At 38.9% G+C, this 19,151-nt stretch overlaps 1 protein-coding gene across 1 annotated transcript; it reads left to right on the top strand.

The window, feature by feature from the left end:
• The first annotated feature begins 76 nt into the window (after positions 1 to 76).
• Positions 77 to 17,334, top strand: LOC121956217 (heparan sulfate glucosamine 3-O-sulfotransferase 6-like). Its single transcript, XM_042504348.1, has 2 exons — positions 77 to 880; positions 16,346 to 17,334. Exons 1-2 carry the CDS (start codon positions 363 to 365, stop codon positions 16,962 to 16,964), a joined length of 1,137 nt encoding a protein of 378 aa, XP_042360282.1. The 5' UTR covers positions 77 to 362; the 3' UTR covers positions 16,965 to 17,334.
• Positions 17,335 to 19,151: the final 1,817 nt, after the last annotated feature.

Raw genomic sequence — 19,151 nt, 5'->3', positions numbered from 1 at the left:
GAGACGTGTAGAAGAGGGCGTTGGAAAAGCAGAGGCGAAACCTTGAATGAGAGATTGGTAGACCTCAGAGCGCACAGACGCTGCAGGCTGGAAGTCTCATCTGACTGCAAATAAACGAGTCATGTTAAATGACAAAAACTTCACTGACGAGGAATAATTTCCGCATTTTCTGACAAAAAGGAGGCCAAGATTATGCGGATAATTTCTGAATCCACTGTGCCATCCCACTGAAGCTCTCCATGTGATGCCACACTTTTGCGCAACAGGTTCCGAGCGTTAAATTTATCGACCCCGATCAATGTAGGAAGAAGAAGCATGCTGTCCCCGTTTTGGCTCTTTGGCACCGAGCAGGAGATCAACTCATGGGATGTAGTGGATGCAGAGTCAGGTTCAACTTTGGCAAGGTGCTCTCCAAAGTCTCGGTGTTTTTTACCATGGTCCTGATCTTCACCTACTTCTTCTACTGCCTCACCGGATTCTGCGATACGGCTCCGAGAACTTTATACAGCCAACAAGTTTCAGACTATGACATTTTGGACGATCATCGCCGCGTTTTGGACGAACTGCGACCGTCGCCGCGTCTCCTCGCTGACGCGCACCGGAACCGCACAGCCTCCGCGGACGCAGAGCAGGTGGACGCGCCGGGACAGCCGCCTCAATACATGTCGGACAGCGCCAAGGAGAGCGCCGAGAGCAACGGCATCCCCGTGTCCAACACTTTCGGGACCAAAAGGTTCCCGCAGGCGATTATAATCGGTGTGAAAAAAGGAGGAACTCGCGCCCTGCTGGAGTTTCTCCGCATCCACCCGGACGTGAGAGCGGTCGGCGCGGAGCCTCACTTCTTCGACAGGTTTTATGATAAAGGACTGGAGTGGTACAGGTAGGCAACACACACACATACAATCTCAGGCTGTTGTTTTAGCCCAGTTTTGGCAGCGAGATAAAAACTGAAGGGCTGTTACATGAATCTTGAGTGAATATGCTGCCATGTTATAAATCAGGTCTAAATTAGGGACTGTTCTTTATGTATGAGAGAAGGGGGTGGCTGGGGTGTGACTTCCTTTTTTTTAAAAAAAATATTTATTTATTTATTTTACCCTTCTTAAAGCTACAAATATTTTCCCTTGAACCTCTTTGAGTGACATGAGGAAAATGCTTTTAGATCTTTAACTTTGATGTTTGAAAGTTAAATATTGGATAAAAAATACTGGAGTTGGAAAAAAGCCTTTTGATTTTTCACTTTTGACGTGCATGCCCATAAGTTCATGCAAGCAGTTTATTTTTGGCCAAATTTACAATGAGACGTAGAATAAAGTGATTAGATGAAATATCACTATATTAGGCTTAGATTTGATTTTTTTTCTTCACAGTAGTGTTTGTCACACATGATGTTTCCTAGGACCGTCGGAATTTGAAAATCCAACGATAATTTCTGCTTTTACAGTTTTTGGCTGTTATAAATGGTGTAATTTTGGCAATCTTTAATCGTCAGTAAAATAAATACAAAATTCAACTGTTTAAAGTTCTATGCCTCTTCTAAGCCACAATGTGGAAAACTTAAGTCCCTCCCTAGTGCTTAAAAATTATTTGTCATGCGATTATTAGTATTAAATAAGACTGTTAACCAATATTTGGAAACGATATGCATTTATAATAAATATTTAAATCTTTCTGTCAATATTTATAATTCAGAATATAACAAACTCCAACACAAAAGTTTGTTTAAACGCCTTCAGCAACAGTTTAATCAAATTGAGACTTTCAACATCATACACAGCAAGTTCCCAGAAACTTAAAAAAAAAAAGTTAAATGAAATTTTACATAAAAAAATGAATAAATAAAAACATCTCCCCAAGGATTTACGAAGTAAAAGTTCCTCCCATTCTGACACTTTCTTTACACTTTTTAATTAATTCATTTTATTGGCGGTCATTAAAACATAACACAGATACAGATAATCGCCAAAGTGCCAAATATCGGCCTGATAATCAGCCAAGCAGATGATCTGTCGACCCCGGCTGACTACACACCGATCATTAACATTACATTTTTGGATTATTTTTCCCATTTATAAGATTCACTGACAACTACTTAAATCTTTACAATACAGCTTTGGATGCCATCCCAGACAGTGCTGCATGATGTATGGCAGGGTGAAGGGTTAGATGAGCCGCAGTGACACCTGTGCAGAAGCGCTGATGTCTCCTGTCAATAGACTGGACAGCCATATACACATGGCGCGCCGATATATTCAGATCAGCCAATACTCTCCCTGCATGCAGCACTGTAGATCAAAAGGCTAGTGGGTCTCTGAGGGGCAGTTTATCATCTTGACAGTCATCTAAACACCATTTATACCCTTCAGCATGACATCCTGCATTAACACTTTCCTCTTATCTGAGTGGAAGTCATGCAGACATCAGTCCGATATGATTTTCACATACGGAGGATTTAAACTTGATTGTCAGGCGTATACTGCAGGCTGCATGTTGAAATGATGTTGCACATAAAATGTTCGTCGACTATTGCCACAGCGACAGCAGCTGATCTGGGGTGACCAGGCTGACCAGAGCTATCATTTTTTTTTTTTTTATCATTTTGAAGGGGATGCAGGGGACAATATTTAAAACATGTCCCCTCCCAATAAAAACATGAAAGTAGCAGAGGACTTTTATTTTGACAAAAATAAAGATACTTACACCTTTAATTGATGCCAAAATGCACAAATTGGTGCATTAAAATCACCAGAATGTCAAAGTGTTTGACAGTCAAAACTGTCTGTTGAAGGACCCCTAGACTCCTTGTCTCATATGTGTCCCCCACAATGTTGAAACAAAACCCAACATAATACTATTTCGTGCTGTTTGAGCATTAAAGGTGCCATAGGGAGAGAGTGAGGTTTGAAACGAGCACTTTGATAGCATGATGGTACTTGAAACTCTAAGGTGTAATTTAATCTTCTCTTGGCTTTTTTTTTTTCATCCCCCGTAGCTGCGTTTTAACTGCAAACATAAGGACACATGGAAACACTTTTACCACTGATAATTTTAGCATGCTGCTAAGCTTCCTCTCTGTTTTTCTCAGCGCACATAAACACATGTATCACATACTTGTGCACGTTAGCAATTTGCTGCCTTCACTGCTCCTCTTTTACTCATCTCTCCTCTGCTGTCTCTGCTGTGATCTGTCTTTCTCCTCACACCCCCTTCTCCCCTTAAATTTCACCTTCTCACCACTTTCTCTTACTCTTTTTCCATCTCTTGTCTAGCTTAACTTCTCCTCGCTCTTCTTTAAGTGTATGTCTTTATATGGAAATACCTGTGGCAGACCTGGTGTTTCCAGGGCATGTTTTATGTGTGTTTCTGTGTGTTTTAATTAGCCTGACTGGTGCTGTAAAGCTGTTATGCTTTAATACCGTAGTTTTGTTGGTGCTGTAACACAGTAGTGACACTAATGTGGTCTCTGAAATTTAGATCAGTCATAATGAGGGCTGCAACTTATAATTAGGGCCCAAAATGGCGTATGCAGACGTGATTCTTTGTTCACTTGACAGCATAAAATTCAAAGACATCCATTCTACAAACATATATGGCAACAAAAAGCTACTAATCCTTAGATTTAAGAAACTGAAGCTGATGCATCAAACTATTAATCTAGTAATCATTTTAGCATTAATCTTCAAAAGCAGAGTACTTAAATACTTTATTGAACAGCAAGGCTTCATAAAACATTTGGCATCCCAACAGAACTTTGTATTGCAGATGCCAAATGTTTAGTGGCATTTATATGGAATCGACAAATGACAGCTGGGCAGGTACTATAGATACAAATCGCAATGATATTTTTTGATACTGTAATGGTTTCCGAAAACACTGTTTTGATTTTTTAAACAAATAGTTTACATGCAAAATTTTTGTGGCAGTAGTTAATTTAGTGTTGTGTTTAAATGCCAGACTGTTAGATCCTTCCGTGTTGTCGACTATCTTCAGCTATTTGGGTCTTGTACTCCAACCTAACAGCACATCACTATCATAAACATACAGAAAACCGCACTACTGAACTGGAACCAAACTGGCAGAGTCATTAAGGGCCCAGCTCTAGCTCCTAAAATTAGACTTTAAAAAATCGCAATATATGTTATCTCAGTATACTGAATTGTAACCCATGTATTGTGATACTTAGTGTATTTTCAGATTCTTCCCAATACACAGCCTCAGTATTTTGTAGGGATAGGTATTTTGACTAACTTTCATATTAAGATAATGTCATTAAATTACAATAATAAAGTATTTAAGTACTCTAAAAAAATCTAACATAAGAATGTAATTCGAAATTGGCCAACAACAGAAAACAGCTGCAGTTTGAAACTCAGTTATTGAACAGCAAGGCTTCATTTAGCCCGTTAAACCATAACTTAAAAGTTAATGTAGGACAAATCCGCAAACTTTCTGTTGCTGCTGTTACATAGTTTATCTGGAGCTGCTCTACTCCCAGATTAACATTTAATAATCCCAACAAATTTACACCGACATTGAAACGGCTCAACTCTGTCATTATACCTGTTAATAACTGTTAGGTATCGTTAGTCGTGTGATGTTAACAGTAAGCCCTGTCACCGTGTGTGCTTGTGGACTCACAAGCAACTCGTCCCTGGTGCAGAGCTCACACTGCCACTGTAGGCGTCTCATGAAAAACAGAGCGAGAGCAACATTTTGGCAAAGAGGCGCTGACCACAGCAACACAATGCATGCAGCTCATATTAGATTTTGTCAAAAATATGTAAAAGTCACGTTCACGTGGGAGGTCAGTTACCCTCTGCGCTGGCCGAACACTGATGTCCAAATCGAGTACGCAAATTCTCATGCCCATCCCTAGTAGTTGTGGATTTTTACTATCGGCTAGAAGTAAACTTAGCTGAAACTAGAGGTGGAGAAGAGTTGGTGAGATTAACGCAACAATAGCAACAGCAGCAACGTGATCCTGGGTGAAATCACCGAAAGATGACTCTCTTGTTGTCACTGAAGCTCAGAAATCGGGTAAAATCTGTTTGCTGTCATCTGCAGTGACCCACAGAGAAGCCGCTAGAAGTTGTGGACTGCGGCAGTGTGTGTGTGTGTGTGTGTGTGTGTGTGTGTGTGTGTGTGTGTGTGTGTGTGAGTGTGTGTGTCTGTGACAGCAAAAACTCAGCCATGTGGAACAAGCAAGCCCTCCTCAACTGACTGTCAGTGAACGGCAGGTCAACTTACTGTCACATCTGGAAGCCAACACTGCACACACACTCTCACACACACACACACACACACACACACACACACACACACACACACACATTTTTCCATCTGATTCAAGGCTGCCGTGTGTGACAGATTTTGAAAAGCAACCCTGAGCTTTGACATGTTATCTTGCTGAAGTTCCCTGCTTCGTCTGCAGCTCCCAGGTCAACAGGATCATATTTCCATGATACATATGTGCATAAATATTTAACTGGATCATTAATTTAATCTCAGTATAGAACCAGTACATTGTCTTATTACTTTATTGACTGTACCTTTCAGACACTTTTGACCTTTGAGTGCTAGTATTTTAAGCCCAAATCAATAAAAAAACTTGCCTCCAAATCAGTAGATTAATCATTTTGCAGGCAACTTATAATAAGAAATAAAAGCCTTGCAAGACACACATGGTTTCACATTATCTGACAGTGAGCGGTGCATTGTGATACCCCGCCTGTCCTCTTTTCTTGGATGGAGAAATAAGCATGAACTGTTGGTGATTTTAGCAGATGGATGAGAGTCGTGTACGGTCATATATTGCAGTCAGATATTGCCAATGCTGGAGTCACTTCACAGACGCAGCAGCAGTGCCGTGTTGTTCCAGCAGCATTGTCTTCTGTGAGACAAACTTAGACCTCATTCATGTGTGTTTTCCATTGCTTTTATCTTGAGTGATCCAGTCAGTCTCCGCCCAGCCCGTCTCTCCGTCCCTCCTTTGCATGTGTGCATACGAGCCCATTACGGGAATGGAAAAGCCACAAATAGTGCATTCTGAATGAAGCAAAGATTTAATGAATTTCTGTGTTGTTTTATGGCTTTATGGCGACTTCATGGAGTGATGGGTTTCATATGAGACTTGAGAGCCACCACAGAAAACTGAAAAACCTCAGCTTTCTGTGGGACAATGGTTGTGATTGTCATGGCTTTGTCACCGTGACGTGGCCTGGAGTTGTAATTCATAGACGGAGCTTTTCTTTGTTGTATCTTCAGTTTGTTTATGACGTTAAAATTAGAATATTTGTTGTTGTCTCGCAGCAGACGGAGATGAACACTGTAAAACAGCTTTAGATCCAAAATAACATCCTAGAAAATGAACTGGTCTTTATATATTTTTTTGAAAAGATGCATTTATTAATTTCTATATGAGGAAAAACACCAGCCCACAAGTTCCATCAATACTTTGAAAGCTTGTCAATTGGCTGACCTACAGTCTTGACACCAAAGGCCATACACGATCGGATTGCTATTAAAATGTAGTATAAATCCTTTAAGGGCAGCAGCACGAGGGCGAGGAGAAATGACAGCACTGCTGAAAATTACATCCTTAAGAAGACATTGATTTTTGCAAACAGCATATGAAGTGATGACAACAGGTGAAAATAAAATGGGATTATGCCTTATGTCTTTTGGATGATGTATGGGTCATTTTATGATATGCTTCTTTTCAGTCCTGTTTTTCTAGAATTTACGTCTATATGTTACTTAACTGCCTTCTTAACTACATGGTTGTAGCAAAGTAATCACAGGCTGGGTTATATTCGGAGATGTTTCTTTTAGGTAACATCACATTCATGTACACTGGGTTTGCTTCCAGACTCTGATGTTTAGGCAACAAAAGCACTTTGGTTAAAGGTCCAGTGTGTAGGATTTGGGGGAAATATTGGCCGAAATGGAATATAATATAATTATTATGCTTTCTTTAGTGCGCAATCAACTAAAAATAAGAATTATGATGTTTTCGTTTTTTGAAAATGAGCCATTTATATAAACGTAGGGAGCGGGTCCTCATATATCATCATATTGAAACACCATGTTTCTACAGTAGCTCAGAATGGACAAACCGAACTCTGGCTTTAGGTCAATTAGTATTTTTACATGTTTTCGGCCACCATAGTTAGAACCCCCTCACATGACATGCAGCATCTAACGTCAAAATGCTTTATTCAGTGTTATATTGTACGATTTTACAGAGAGGAAGAGACCCTCTCTGTAAAAACATCCTAAACACTGAACACTGAAGGAAATCTAACGAAGGTTCAGCTGGATGAAATCTGCATTTCTCACCAATAGATGTCACTAAATCTCATCATATCCTACATGCGGTTCTGTTAAAGTTAGGAAAGATCAAGATTTCAGTTACATTTGAATAAAAAACATAATAAAGAAGACTCGTGTCTTGAGTTTAGGCAATAAAGGCGCTTATGTTAAGGTTAGGGAAAGATTGTGGTTTTGGTTAAATATTAATAAAAAAATAATAATGCTGTAGTCACTATGAGTGCTTACTTTGTTGGAAAACTAAACTACTGAAAAATGTTTTCAGTGAACATTTTTTTGATAGGTTCAGTAGCAGCATTTTTGCGATACCTTAATCAGCAATGTTTCCTCATTATATCAATAGAAAACATTTGCTCATTATTTTCCCTCAAAATGTGCTTAATGTTTCATAGTAGTTGTATATAATCATAATTTTCAGGAGACAGGGCTGTTCTTTTCAAAACATATCAAGTTAGGTCAGTTTTGTTAAATGATAAAGGCCATGATCTTCCAAAAATAATAGTCATTTTCATTCTTTTACTCGCCTATAAATCCAGTTCTGACTTTTTTTAAAATTTGCTTTTGGATTCTGTTACAAAATATGATAGTAATTTGGAGAATTGACTTTTTTTATTTTTATTTTTTTTTAAACACCACAATTTCTCATTTTAGGATTTCCAAACATCAAAACACCTTTTCAGCTCTTGCATATTGGATGACAGTAATAATTCTGTTGTTGGTTGATGATTTCATTATTGTTCTCTGTTTATGAATATAAATTAATTTATTGATAATGATATTGATTGATACTCAAAAATCCAAAATATTACTTTTAATATCTGTAGAGTTACACAATGATGGAGTAAAACAAAATAGTTTTATATCCATCGTGAGCTGTTAAGATTTGCTGTCCTTTGTATGTTGGGTTTTCTGGGAGGTGAGATTCAAACATTTACCATGTCCGTCTGGATATCTGACAGATGAAATGGTAAAACTCGACTCTAACGCCCAATGGTGTAACGTTTTCCAGAGCGAGGGTGATTTTCCCAACACCTCGTTCTGGGTCCAGCCCCGAGGCCATTAGTGATAGAGTCTGAACATGACTGATTGGTGTAACAGACCAGGAAGTGGTCTCTGTAGTGCTGAGTTGTATTGAGTTTTAATGGTAGTGGGTTTTGGCTGGAGTTGGGTCTAGGTGGTGTTAAAAGGTTTGAAAAGGCCCACACTCACACCCCATATGGTGGGAATTATAATAATTTGAGGCACGTTGTGGTGCTTTTTGGGGCGCCTGTAAAATCTTTGAGTCGTTTTAGTTCAGGACTGCAGTGTGTCAGTTGGCCAACATGAAATGTTTCAGATACTTGGGAGTCATGCTCAGTTGCACACGACAAAAGAGGTAGAAAACTGATGGGAGTAACCCTTGGAAATACAATATTACATCTAGGACATAAAAAAATATTTTTAAAAAAATGTTTTTTATCGCACATAGTAAAAATGACATGACTGGAATAGATCTACATCTAAAGAACGAGTCGGAGTCTGATTCTCATAACGACCAAAGGAAACGCAAGTTTAAATGTTCTTTTTAGCATCAAGTCAATGTCTGTGCGAGGACTGGGTATCAAACTCCAGTATTTTTGGGGCAAAAATTGTGTCACCTGAATCAAGTATCAGATACTGTAAAGTACTAATGAAAAATAGCTGTCAGATTAACAATCTTGTTTGCTTATTCTTTTATTAGGAATATTTGTAGTGTCTATTTCTACGAAACATTATCGTTGATCCCAATAATAATTGCTTTTAGCTACATGCTAATGTCAGCAAGCTAACAATGACAATAGTAGTAAACACAAAATACAGCTGAGGCTTATTAGTTTCAGTCTAATTAAACTTTTGACCTGATGATGGCACTAAATGAAACATTAAGGAATCAACAAAGTTATTTTTAAATGTATCATTAAATGAGCATTAATGTCTGCACCAAATTTCACAGCAAACAATCCAGTAGTTGTTGAGATATTTAGTCTCAACCAAAGTGGTGTACAGAAATAATAATTAAAAAAACAAACAAACAAAAAGAAAAATGGGGGTAGTACAAAAAACAATCATTAAAAAGTATTGTTTGGGTATCGGCACGGGGGATAGAACATTTCAAAACCCATCTCATCAGTACTTTTACCCTGTTAAGTGTCACAGCTACATCCATCTGCGAAATACTGAAGCCATCACTGAATTTCCCAGCAAGCATCACCGACATCCTGTTAAGTCATCTAATTATGACGCTCATGTGCCACGCGGTCAGTAATTAGCCATTGACTAATGAAAAGTATTTCATTTTTTTATAGAAAAGCCCACACGGATACACATGTGCATGATTTTACCCTATACCTACACCCCCACCTCACACACACACACACACACACACACACATTCAAACTCATTGCCATGGTATCCTGCTGTAAACCACCAAAGATGAAAATGTAAAAACTGCAGTCTCTGTGGGAGTATAGCACTTCAGCTAACCTCCTGTTGAGAAAACCCTCCATTACTGCATCATTATTCAGAGGGGAAAAAAATAATCTGATAACAGTGTTTTTAAAATCCGTGGGTGGCGGCAGTCTTTCTGCCAGTCATGTGGTTTCCCAAAAGGGGTCTAACCATCCACTTCCTCTCTCCGCCAGTGGAGACAGGACCTCCAGGCTCTCACCTCCAGGCATCAAGTGTTTAGTCTGTTTGTTGAATATGTGGCTCTTACACACACTGTGTTGTTGCCGAGTGTCAAACCCATCCACAGTTTGTTTTGTACACGTTAATTTGTGTGTCTTTCCATATTTGGCGTCCATGGCACTTTGAGGCTTCGCCGCTTGCTCAGGTTTCTGTTTAGACAAAGAGCATGTAGACAGCATGGCGGCATTCGCCCTTAGTATCCAACAGACAATGATGACTCCTCTTGTGTGTGCACTGTGCAGTCTTTGTCACATCGACAGTGTTGGTGACATCGCCTGATAGTGAAACTTCATGCTTTTATCATTGAAGTCCACCCAGGTTATACACAAAGCAAAGATTTGACATTTTAGGAAATGCACTTTTTATCTTGTTTGTGTAATCTATCTAAAAACCAGTGTGAAAAAATGGCAAGTTTCACTTTTACTGAGGGATACGTCTTGTTGTCATTGTTGACCGTGGAGGATTCAAGAACTTAAAGCTCCAAACATTAGATATGTTAATTTATAAGCTTTGTTACCTTTGGACAGTGCCAGACTAGCTGTTTCCTTGTTTCAGCTTCATAAGTAAACAGACGGAAAGTCAATCTTCAATCTTCTCTTCGAACTCCAGGCAAGAAAACAAGCGTGTACTTCCCAAAAACTTGAACTATTCTTATAAACTGCTCTATTTGTTGACATGACGACATAATGTAACACATGTATGCAACTTATAATAACTCAGTGCTGACTTTTGATTTCACACGGGACATGATTCCCGATCTCTTGGGTCAAAGTCCCGTTTGTTTGACCCATCCAGCACCCCAATATTTCTAATGCAGACTAGGGTTTGATACCAAAACTGTTTTGGTGTATGACTTTTGTTATAATTATTTATTATTGTTGTTGGTTTAGTTTTTATTGGTTATGTGAATGTGTTATGTGAATTTGTAAACAGTGTTTTGTATTAATTCATCTTTATATCTCTAAGTGGACCATAATCTGTTTAAAAGTTCAAATTGGCCTTTGCAATTAAAAAAAAAACCATTCTTTCTTTCCGGCTTTTTGGGCTTTATTTTGGAAAAAAAAATATTGGTTGAGGCACTGTTTAGGCATTGGTAGCATTTTAAAAGTATAATTTTTGCCCCAGTACCCAACCCTACTTGTCAGAGGACAGCCTGTTGCGCATAGATCGTGTGATTAAGTGGGTTAGACACAAATTATAGTGCATTACTTTCTGTAAGTATGAACAGTGAATGAGAACAGCCTGGTTTCATCCAGGCATGAAGGCGTAAATCGAGGTTCCCACACTCGTCCTTTCAGCCTGACGGGCCGTCTGTGACCCCGAGGCTCCTCCTGTCACCCTCTGAGCACAGCAGCACTGCTGGAAAAGGTTTTTTCTTCAGTTTGTTGTTTACTCGCGTTCACATTTTTTACGACCTTGATTTTCCGCTGCCTCGTTAATTGGGCTTTAGCTCTGAAAGTGTTTGGATGTTTGGATCTTCCAGAGCTGAAGTCTCCTTCAGCAAGTCACTGCTTAGTTTTGATGGTCCGGTAAATGAATATAATAACCCATGGGCATTAAGATCTCTATTTGTTTTTAGAAAAATGACATGATTAGATTTTTTGCTATATTTTAGTCCAAAGTCAGCTCTACTTTCTGTGCAGACAGCCTTTTGTTCGGGGCGCAACAGGGGATGTAGCTGCAGCACTTCAGCAGGAGAACCCATAATCTCAGGGGCAGGAAGTCTTTTGGCCACATCCTTGTTGCCAGGGTTAGTATTTAATCTTCTCATCCAGACTGCCTAGAAGATATCAGTGGTGTAATCAGCGGTGTAGCACTTCAGGGAGGAGAAGTGCTACATCCTTAAAGCAGCAGGGAGTTCCAGACTAATGTGGATTGTCAGCAGTGCTGTCCAGTACCGGGCTAAATAGAAAACATCTTTGTGCTCTGAGTTTTTTTTTGCACCACAGTAGACTGAAAAGCATTTTTTTCCCCTTATGAAAGAGCTGTATTTGTACAACAAAATAGATTTACATGCATGAGAAAATCGACAAGATATGAATCATCCCTGATCTGTTTGCAGTTTCTCCTCACACCACACACAGGAGCAGATTTATGATAGAAAATGGCTATTATTGATTCTCTGATAATGAGACAGATTGTGATGAGGGAGATAGGGACCTGAGGAGAGAGGAGGGGGGCGAAAGAGCCGCAACTCATTAACTATTCATGAGTATGGAAAGACAACTTATGGTCAATTACTGAAGTGACACTTCACTGAAGGAGTGAAGGACAAATCGAGAGGAGTATGGATGAGAGAGGAGAGGACGGGGAGCGAGACGAGCGCTCAGTTTCTCATCAGTAAACACTGACACCTCTGCGCACACGTGTGTGTGTGTGTGTGTGTGTGTGTGTGTGTGTGTGTGTGTGTGTGTGTGTGTGTGCGTGCGTGTGTGTGTGCGTGTGTGTGCACACTTACACATGCACACACACAGAACAATCTGTCATATAGAGACAGACGTATTGATTGGACACAGATAAACAGGGACAGACAGGCAGCAATAGGCCATTTGCAGGTCTTGTCGTTGGATAATAATCAATTAATGGTCTTTATTATGGGGATCATTTAATGGGGGTGGATTGAAATGGCTTAACTTTAAGTAAAGGGGGAAATTTGAAACGTACACAGGAACAAGAAGTCTTTTTTTTCTCCTTCACATCCATGGTCATGGACTCTTCATGTGAGAACAAATACTTTTTTATCATAAAAGAACTACAGAAATGTCCTTAATAGTTGCCGCACACTAAAAATGATCAGTTTAACATGCAGTTTTACCTTTTGTTTCCCCTTAAATAACTTTTTAAACATATTACACACTGCCTGACAGCATCATATTTGTGTTGTGTATGACCTTGTTCCAGCTCTTCATTAACACTTACTGAAATATTCACACATCAAGTTTTTTATGACTTCAACAGTCAATCAGATTGAAATTATTCCAGATGGCTCTTGCATCGATTTATACATATTTACTCAAAACATAATGTTGTTGTCTTTGCAATTGTCATAGTAATAGTTGTTAATAGCATAATGTGACAAGAAACTTACTTAAAAATGAGTTTAACAAAGAGGGAGGATTATAAGAAAAATATCCAAAATTAGGGAAAATGTCCCAAAAATTAAGTTTTTAATAACAATAATTTCAAATCTAAAATTCTGTCACAAAAAAATATATAATTAAATACAAAAAATAAATACAGATTTTTTTCCAGCACTTTTTAGGTAATTTTTTGTTTGTTTATGTTTTTTTTTACTTTTTAATTACTTTAATATTATTTTTTCCTTATTTTAAGGTAATTTTCTTTTAGCTTTTTTCAAATCATTTTTTGCTTGTTGCCTTCTCCCCATGTTTTTGAAAGAAATTAAACCAATTTGCTCAGGTTTAAAAGGGTTAAAGGATTTTTACGTACAGTTAGAGTGCCTCGGATGCTTCTCGTACTGCCAGCCTATACTACGGACCACCATCACCATCATCTAGTGTCTTGATCCAGAGAAGCACTCCCTCTTTTCTGGCTTTTATTGTTAATTTGTCAACTTAAAAGCTGACAGCTGTTCCTTTTGTATCAACATCTACAAGCTAACACTGGGTGTAATAGAGTGTTACGTTATGAATACTACAATTTGCTTTTTATTTGTCATTTAATAAGCGTTTAACCACAGACAATCTAGACCAACAGCCAAAATTCAAATATAATTTCCTTTGGACGACCATTGTTGATCTGCATTCCTGAAAGGCCTTCTGTCATTGCAGACTTCCAGTCTGAAACAAATAAAGCACACCGGCTCCGTCACTTGTTTATTTTATAGGACGCCACATTAAAGCTCTTGAGTAACAACTAAGATGTGTTAAGTAAATCAACTGCAGAGAAGTCATTTGCTGTGTCAAACATCGCTCATCATCTGCTTGTCATGCAAAACAATTTGTGTCTGAAATCCACCACAGCTTTGCCTCCCGCAGTCCGTCAAATATGGACGCAAGAACAAACGCCAGATCTGTTGAACTCCATCCTCCCCACAATGCCTGTTGGCCAGATAGCACTGAAAGTTTACAGGTCAGCAGATGCAGTAAAAAAGCGAATAAACAAAGAAATACGCAATGTAAGAAGCTTTCTCTATTAATTAGTGATTATTGGTTTGTATTATAGAATAACATTCGTTATATTACTATGCAAAATTTGTCTCTGAGTTTTAGTAGCACATAATTCAGCACACGTCTTTTCACTGCAGCGTTGTGGCCAGCATCTCTCCTCCTTGCAGCCATATGTTTAACACACTAGCTGAGCTCAGCAGCTTGCCATCCTGGTTTCACTTCCTGACTTAGGTCTGTTTGGTCTGTTTGGGTCCTTGTAGGAACCCGTAGGGGAGGTGAGGGTGGTGAAGGGGGGCACTTTGCTCTTGCAGGAAGTGAAACCAGGATGGCAAGCTGCTGAGCTCAGCTAGTGTGTTAAACATATGGTTGCTGTTAAGTGGTTCTTGAGGCTTTGTGGTTTTGACTCATCAGGCCCGTATGAGTGGATGGTCCTGTTGTGCAGGCCTCGGTGAGGCTCAGATGGGCTGTCTGAGGCCCCGGCACATAAACACACTGCAGTGTATGGACCTTTAATCACACAGATTTTGGGGTGCTTTAATGTTGAGTGTATACAATGTGTTTACGTTATCTCTTGATGTTGTTTTCACTGAAGGCAGTTCGTACCCCACATGTGATTAAATTGGCACGGTGCGATTTTACAAAATGTAAAGCTATAATGGAGCTTTTTTTATAAGGTTGCATGAGTCAATTTTTTTTCAGAATAATATTTGGTTAAACATCTAAGTGTAATGTAAAGGGGTGACTCATGGCTCTGCAGTGTTTTAGTGTTTTTTATCTCAGTGGTTCTAAATTTTTTTCAATAATCTATGTCTGTGATGTAATGTAAAAAATTTTGTCAGCAAAGTACCCGCCGACCAGTGTAAAACATTTCTTTTCTTTAAAAAGTTATTTTTTGCCTTTACTTGATAGGACAGCTTAAGTGTGAAAGTGGGAGAGAGAGGGGATGACATGCAGCAAAGCGCTGAGGCTGGACTCGAACTCGCGGCAGTGTAAAACACACAGTGAACAAACTTGAACATGATGCGTTTGTTGCTGCAGTTGATGCAGTAGTTAACAGTTGCAAATTAAATAGGAATATAGAATATAAAATGTGATTAATTGAACCTTTTTATGTATTTTTTTTATTACTGTTTGATCATTTTAGAAATTATGCATATTTTAAGAATTGCGCATTACTGTTATTGTTTAAATTATTTGAATTAACATTAAAAAAAAAAAAATCTCATGTACCTCATGCAGTGTTACCCTAGGGGTAACAAAACACTGTTTTGGCTCATTGTTTTGGTTTTAAGCCTCACTGTTGTCATTAGCACTGCTTCAAGGTGTAGCAGGCAGCAGTTTTCAGTGAAAAACCTCTGATAAACCAACGGTGCACTATCTGCCACTAACGGCAGACTGAAATATTAACAACAAGCTAGTGGAAATAGTTGAGCATTTAGCAGCTGAAGAGTCAAATATTTCCCAGAGGATTAGTGGAGACCGAAACCACACCTAAAACGAGAGCGAATATTGGATTTATATTTATCAGATAGATTCTTATCAGAAAACAGAAATACTTCGATCTGGGGGGAAATCTGTGACATTTACAGTTGCTTTTCTGTATATAGGCACAGAGAAAAGATAAGAAAATAGAAATTAGTATTATGCAAGAAAAAGTGCATTATGCTACAAAATAAAACATTATGTATACACATAAATATTAAAAAAGAAATATAAGACATAAATGAAATATGTACAAATGTGTGCATCATACTACAACTGCGCAAAATAGAAATACATTGAATTTGTACATTGAATATTATACAGTTTTGCAGTTGAGCCAGTCGAGTTGAAAAAATAATTAAATTATGGGTTATATTTAGTGCTGATAGGTAAAATAAATCCAAACACAACTCCAAATGGAAGCTTACTTCGTTGTGTGTCTGCTGGATGTGTTTAGGTAACTTTGTTAACATTTTAGTAACATCAACTTTATTTGGTTATGGTAATATGTCAACGTTGTGTTTACAGCTTGTTCAACTGCCCCAAATAGCTAAAATTGATTAATATTTCTTTATAAAGTACAAAATATGTGGAATCAGTTAGATACACTGTATATCAGTGTTAAACACTTTACACCATTACGGCTTTTAGAGAGGAATCAGAATTTCCTGTCTGACCAGTTCCTTTTTCTCATGCAGGAACCTGATGCCGCGGACGCTGGACGGCCAGATCACCATGGAGAAGACCCCCAGCTACTTTGTCACAAAGGAGGCTCCCAGCCGTGTCTGCACTATGAACTGCCAAACCAAGCTCATTGTGGTGGTCAGGGATCCTGTGACGCGGGCCGTGTCTGACTACACCCAGACACTCTCCAAGAACCCAGGCCTTCCATCCTTCCAGAGCCTGGCTTTAAAAAACTCCACCACAGGTCTGATTGACACCACGTGGAGCGCAGTGCGCATCGGCCTCTACGCCAAACATCTGGAGAACTGGCTCCAGCACTTCCCCTTGTCTCATTTTTTGTTTGTTAGCGGCGAGCGGCTGGTGTCTGATCCAGCCGGGGAGATGGGCCGGGTTCAGGATTTCCTGGGTCTGAAAAGGGTTGTTTCGGACAAGCACTTCTACTTCAACCAAACCAAAGGTTTTCCCTGCTTGAAGAAGCCCGAGGGGAGCAGCAGACCTCGTTGCCTCGGAAAGTCTAAGGGCAGACCGCATCCCCAAATCCCCTCCGAGGTCCTGCAGAGGCTCAGAGACTTCTACAAACCCTTCAACCACCGTTTCTACCAGATGAGTGGACAAGACTTTGGCTGGGACTGAGAGAGGAGATTCCTGTCAGATAAAAGCCAGTTTGACTTTTTAATGCTCCACAGGACTAGCGTTCTCAGGGACGGGGTAGAGGAATACAAAGTCCACAAGCTGAACTCAGTGGACTCGACATGACATGCAGCACATGAACAGTTTTGTCGTAGAGAAGAAGCTGGCATGAACACAGTGCTGCCAATATGCAAGTTACATAAATGGCTTAGTTATCAAACCAGTGATACTCAATTTATGGCCCACAGGCCAAATCTGGCCCCTGACAGGGTGCCACGTGGCTTGGACCCCCTCCAACCATTCACAGTAAAAATAAAGTGATTCACACTGGGAATTGTTTTTGTACTTTTAGTACACGTAACGGTGCCAGAGTGCATAAAACAGCATCAAAAATAGAGCTTGTTTATAAAAAAATGCCAGTGGAGGATCCCCCAACAGAGGTTTTAGCTAAGCCCCTAATGTCCTAAAATCCTAGAAATGTACTAAAATCTGAGAACTGCACTAAAATCCTGGAAATGTCCTAAAATCCAAGAAATGTCTGAAAATCCTAGAAGCGTCCTAAAATCCAATAACTGTCATCAAATCCTCAAACATCTTAAAATCTGAGAAACATCCTAAAATCTGACAACCATGCTAAATTCCTAGAAATGTCCTAAAATCCCTGAAACATATTATAATCTTAGAAATGCCCTAAAATCCGAGAAGCATGTATAGGGTTGCTGCGACTGGCCCCTTACCTCCTGTCATTTTGCAAAAGTGGCCCCCAAGCAAAGCAAGTTGAGTATTGCTGCATTAAACCGTTCTCTTGCTTGTATTTTAATGTTACACAAAAGTTAGAAGCAAAGTACGCACCAAAGGGAAAGGAAAAAAACATTGCCTTTTATTGTCATTTTTGACTTTTGTTTATAGAAATAAGCTGATATTTATAGTTTCTGTTGATTTGAAATACAACAGTTACAGATTTCTTTTTATGAAAGAAATGTATTTATTACACGACAAGGCAAGACATAAAACTGTTTTCATTGACTGGACTTTGGAGGAAAATATGTCAAACTCCACGATGAACCACTATGTCTTTTTTAATTGTAAGCAGTGTTACTTTAACTGCATTTCTATTTTCAGAACATTTGCTGTTTCCAAATGTCCTTTGAAATGCTACATGTCTTAGTTTGATGTTGCAGGGTATTTCTGTGCACATTGCAGTTGACATACCAATGATACCTCATCTGTAAATATTAAATGTGTTGCAATGATCAGAAAACCACACAATCCATTTGTAGATATTTCTCCACTCAAAGCCATGCACATTTCAACTGCCTTTGACAGAACCAACTGTACCCGCTCTTACAAACTAAAAATAAATGACTGTTTTATTCTGTAATTATATTAAACCATTTAAAACTCCACTATGTAAAGTCCACATAGGACAGCGGTGTATAAAACCTTAATTCTGATTCTTTGTGTTGTGAAGTAAAGTTTTATCTGACATGACATCTGCAGTTTCATCCTTTTTCATTTCATGTGTTTCTGCAAAGCAAACTGAGGATGTTTGAAGACTGCCAGAATAATGATATATGTCTGGCCCTCAAAGTAAACCTCATCCAATAAATGTAATACCGCTGCTAAAACCTACGCCTATTCTAATACTTGTGGGTTAGTAATATATTTGTGGAAGGATCAATATCACCAATAAACCATAATACATCCGTGCAATAAACCCCTTCAAACATAGCTTAGCAGCCGTAGCTGGCATGGCAAACCTGTCAGACTTTGGTTTTCAGCTCATGTTGAAGCGATGTACTTGGGGCCGTAGTAAGAAAGATACTGTGCATTGACAGAGATTGAATTGTGGTGACTCTATTCTTTAGACTTTCCAAAAGCGAAACCACCAGAGCAAAAGTGTGAAAAATGGATGAAACAGGTGTTATTTTCAATAACATACTTTGCGGAGCATATCTAAAAAACATTTTATGGGAATAAACTCCTCATTATTATGAGAATAAAGTCCCAACCAACCATAGTCCCCAGTTGCCAAGGAGACTGACCATGCTCTCGCCCGTTTTATAGTTCGCTAGCTAACTATAAACATATTTGTTTAACACCATAATATAATATCCCCTTTTTCATAAAAATACGACTCTATTCTTGTAAAATTACGACTTTATTCTCGTAATATAACAAGTTTATTCT

This window comes from Plectropomus leopardus, chromosome 17, assembly GCF_008729295.1.
Source record: "Plectropomus leopardus isolate mb chromosome 17, YSFRI_Pleo_2.0, whole genome shotgun sequence".
NCBI classification, from domain to species: Eukaryota; Metazoa; Chordata; class Actinopteri; order Perciformes; family Serranidae; genus Plectropomus; species Plectropomus leopardus.
The sequence above is the reverse complement of the archived record's forward strand: the minus strand, read 5'-3'. Positions and strand labels throughout refer to the sequence as shown.